This window comes from Loa loa (genome assembly GCF_000183805.2).
Source record: "Loa loa unplaced genomic scaffold supercont3.572, whole genome shotgun sequence".
NCBI classification, from domain to species: domain Eukaryota; kingdom Metazoa; phylum Nematoda; class Chromadorea; order Rhabditida; family Onchocercidae; genus Loa; species Loa loa.
Genome location: NW_018108752.1, coordinates 21,282 through 23,622, shown reverse-complemented (window position 1 = coordinate 23,622; position 2,341 = coordinate 21,282). Strand labels below are relative to the sequence as shown.

General features: G+C 23.8%; 1 protein-coding gene across 1 annotated transcript in view; it reads left to right on the top strand.

Moving 5' to 3' along the window:
• Positions 1–1,081: 1,081 nt before the first annotated feature.
• The window catches only part of LOAG_18835 (hypothetical protein), a 2,258-nt gene continuing 998 nt past the window's right edge, over positions 1,082–2,341 (top strand). Inside the window, exons 1-2 of the mRNA XM_020451498.1 lie at positions 1,082–1,256; positions 1,597–1,733. Of these exons, the coding sequence (XP_020304710.1) occupies positions 1,091–1,256; positions 1,597–1,733 (303 nt within the window). The 5' untranslated portion in view covers positions 1,082–1,090. The remainder of the gene's footprint in view (positions 1,257–1,596; positions 1,734–2,341) is intronic.

Below are 2,341 nucleotides of genomic sequence, written 5' to 3'. Positions count from 1 at the left end.
ATTATTATTATTATTATTATTATTATTATTATTATTATTATTATTATTATTATTATTATTATTATTATTATTATTATTATTATTATTATTATTATTATTATTATTACTATTATTATTACTATTACTGTTACTATTATTATTATTATTATTACTATTACTATTATTATTATTATTATTATCATTATTATTACTATTACTGTTATTGTTATCATCAACTATTTATTATCTTTAATTATTTATTATTCAACACCAGCATGAAATAGTTTTAATTGTAAATAATAAAATAATAATAGTAATAATAATGAGTGATAATAAAAAAGGAACAAGTTTGCATTTATCATCAGAGTTGATGATTTCATTTTACATCATATTTGTTAGGCAATAGATAGGAGGGTACCATAATTAATTGTGACATCCTATATGGAACAACTGTTATCGTATGATTCAGAATTTGAAATGCTCGAAACATTCACTCATCAAATTGTTTGAGCAGTAACCATCCTTCTCTATCATTAACTAACTCCAACTGTTTCCCCTAATTTCTGATATTTTCAAATGTTTATCATCTTAAGGCCTATTTCTACTATTATTTGTTACATTTAATATTTGTTTAAAATTAACATATTGAAATGAATGTTTTATTATTGTTTTACCATTTATTAATAATTTCAATAAAAACAACTATTAATTAATTATGAAAATATTTTAAATACTAGCAGAATGATATATTTGTTGTTTATATGCTTGTTTATTTTTCACTTATGTTTAGAGTTCTTTTTTTTTTCCATGACTTTTTTTCTCATTCTTTTCTCTTCTAAATTTCAACTTTGTTCATTTCAATAGAAAAAAAGAAAAGGAAAATAAAATTACTATTTTACTTTGATTCTTTTTTACATATTATACAAAGTATTTGTTAATAGTTAATATCAATTAATTTACTATTTTTTTTCTTTGTTTCTTTGTATACTTTTGCATTTATTCATTTCAAAAATATTTTGGATAAAATATATTTTTCAATTTGATGACACATTGCTTCAATGAGTTACATTTTGACATTCCAAAAGAAAAAGTTAAAAAAAAAAAATTTCAGATGTTCCGTTTATTATTATTATTAATAACTGGTTTTCCAATTGTCGTATTTTGTGCATTTGGTGGTTTGGTAGGACGATTGCAAAGTGTTGGTGTTAAAGGTACATTAACCTGTAACGGATTACCTGCTTCTCGAGTACTTATCAAATTATATGATGATGATAGAGGTTAGTGCAACCATTTTATAAAGTTAAAGAAAAAAGAAAAATTCAATTCACTTGGATTATCATTTAAAATTATTAACAAAACATAGTCTATTAAATACTTCAGAAAATGCTAGAATGAATTGAAAGCACTATTTGATAAAATCATTTCTAAAATATACTATCAAAAATCTTCATTTTATAAATTATGTTTGATAAACTTTGTTATTCGATGATACTCGATCAATTGATTGGAGGGATCAATCGATATAGATATAAGTTTAGATATGAAATGTTGCAAGTTATAAAATTGATCTATCATGGATATAAAAAGGAAAAAAAAAAGACATAAAAGATATTTCAGGACTTGACATGGATGATTTCATGGGTGAAACGAGAACCGATTCGAAGGGAAACTTTGAGCTTTCTGGTTACATTCATGAAATGTCGCCAATTGATCCAAAAATTAACATTTATCATGACTGCAATGATGGAATTAAGGTAATTACCTTACAAGAGCTTGCAAAATATGAAATAAAAACCCATAAGTTAGTGACGAATCATTTTTTTATCTTTTAATAAAATTATTTTATTCAAAAATTAAATCTAGAAATTATATTCAAAATACGCCATTTATCCAAATATTTTATTTCCACTTATTATTTTAGCCGTGTCAAAGGAAAATAAGTATTATGATACCCGATGGATATATCACAGAAGGCAAAATACCGAAAAAATGGTACAATGCGGGCACAATGGAACTGGCTGGGAAATATGTTGGAGAAACTCGCGATTGTATACATTAAGAAAATATTGATACAGGTGTGTTATGCTAAGTGAAATGACTCAGTGATTTAAATGTAATCATTGATTTAAGTGTAATCACTTTGGTCAGATTCGAATTTTACAAGAAAGTATGGCAGTTTGGTAAAAACAACAGTAGCAGTAGATATTATTTATTCCATCACTCTTCACCAAGACATATGAAGTATATCCAACAATTTGTATTTTCAAATCTAATCTTTTATAAGCCTATTTAAAAGCATGCTTTTAATTTAAAGAATATTTTCCTTGTAATTATTAAATATGAGAAAACTAATGAATACATT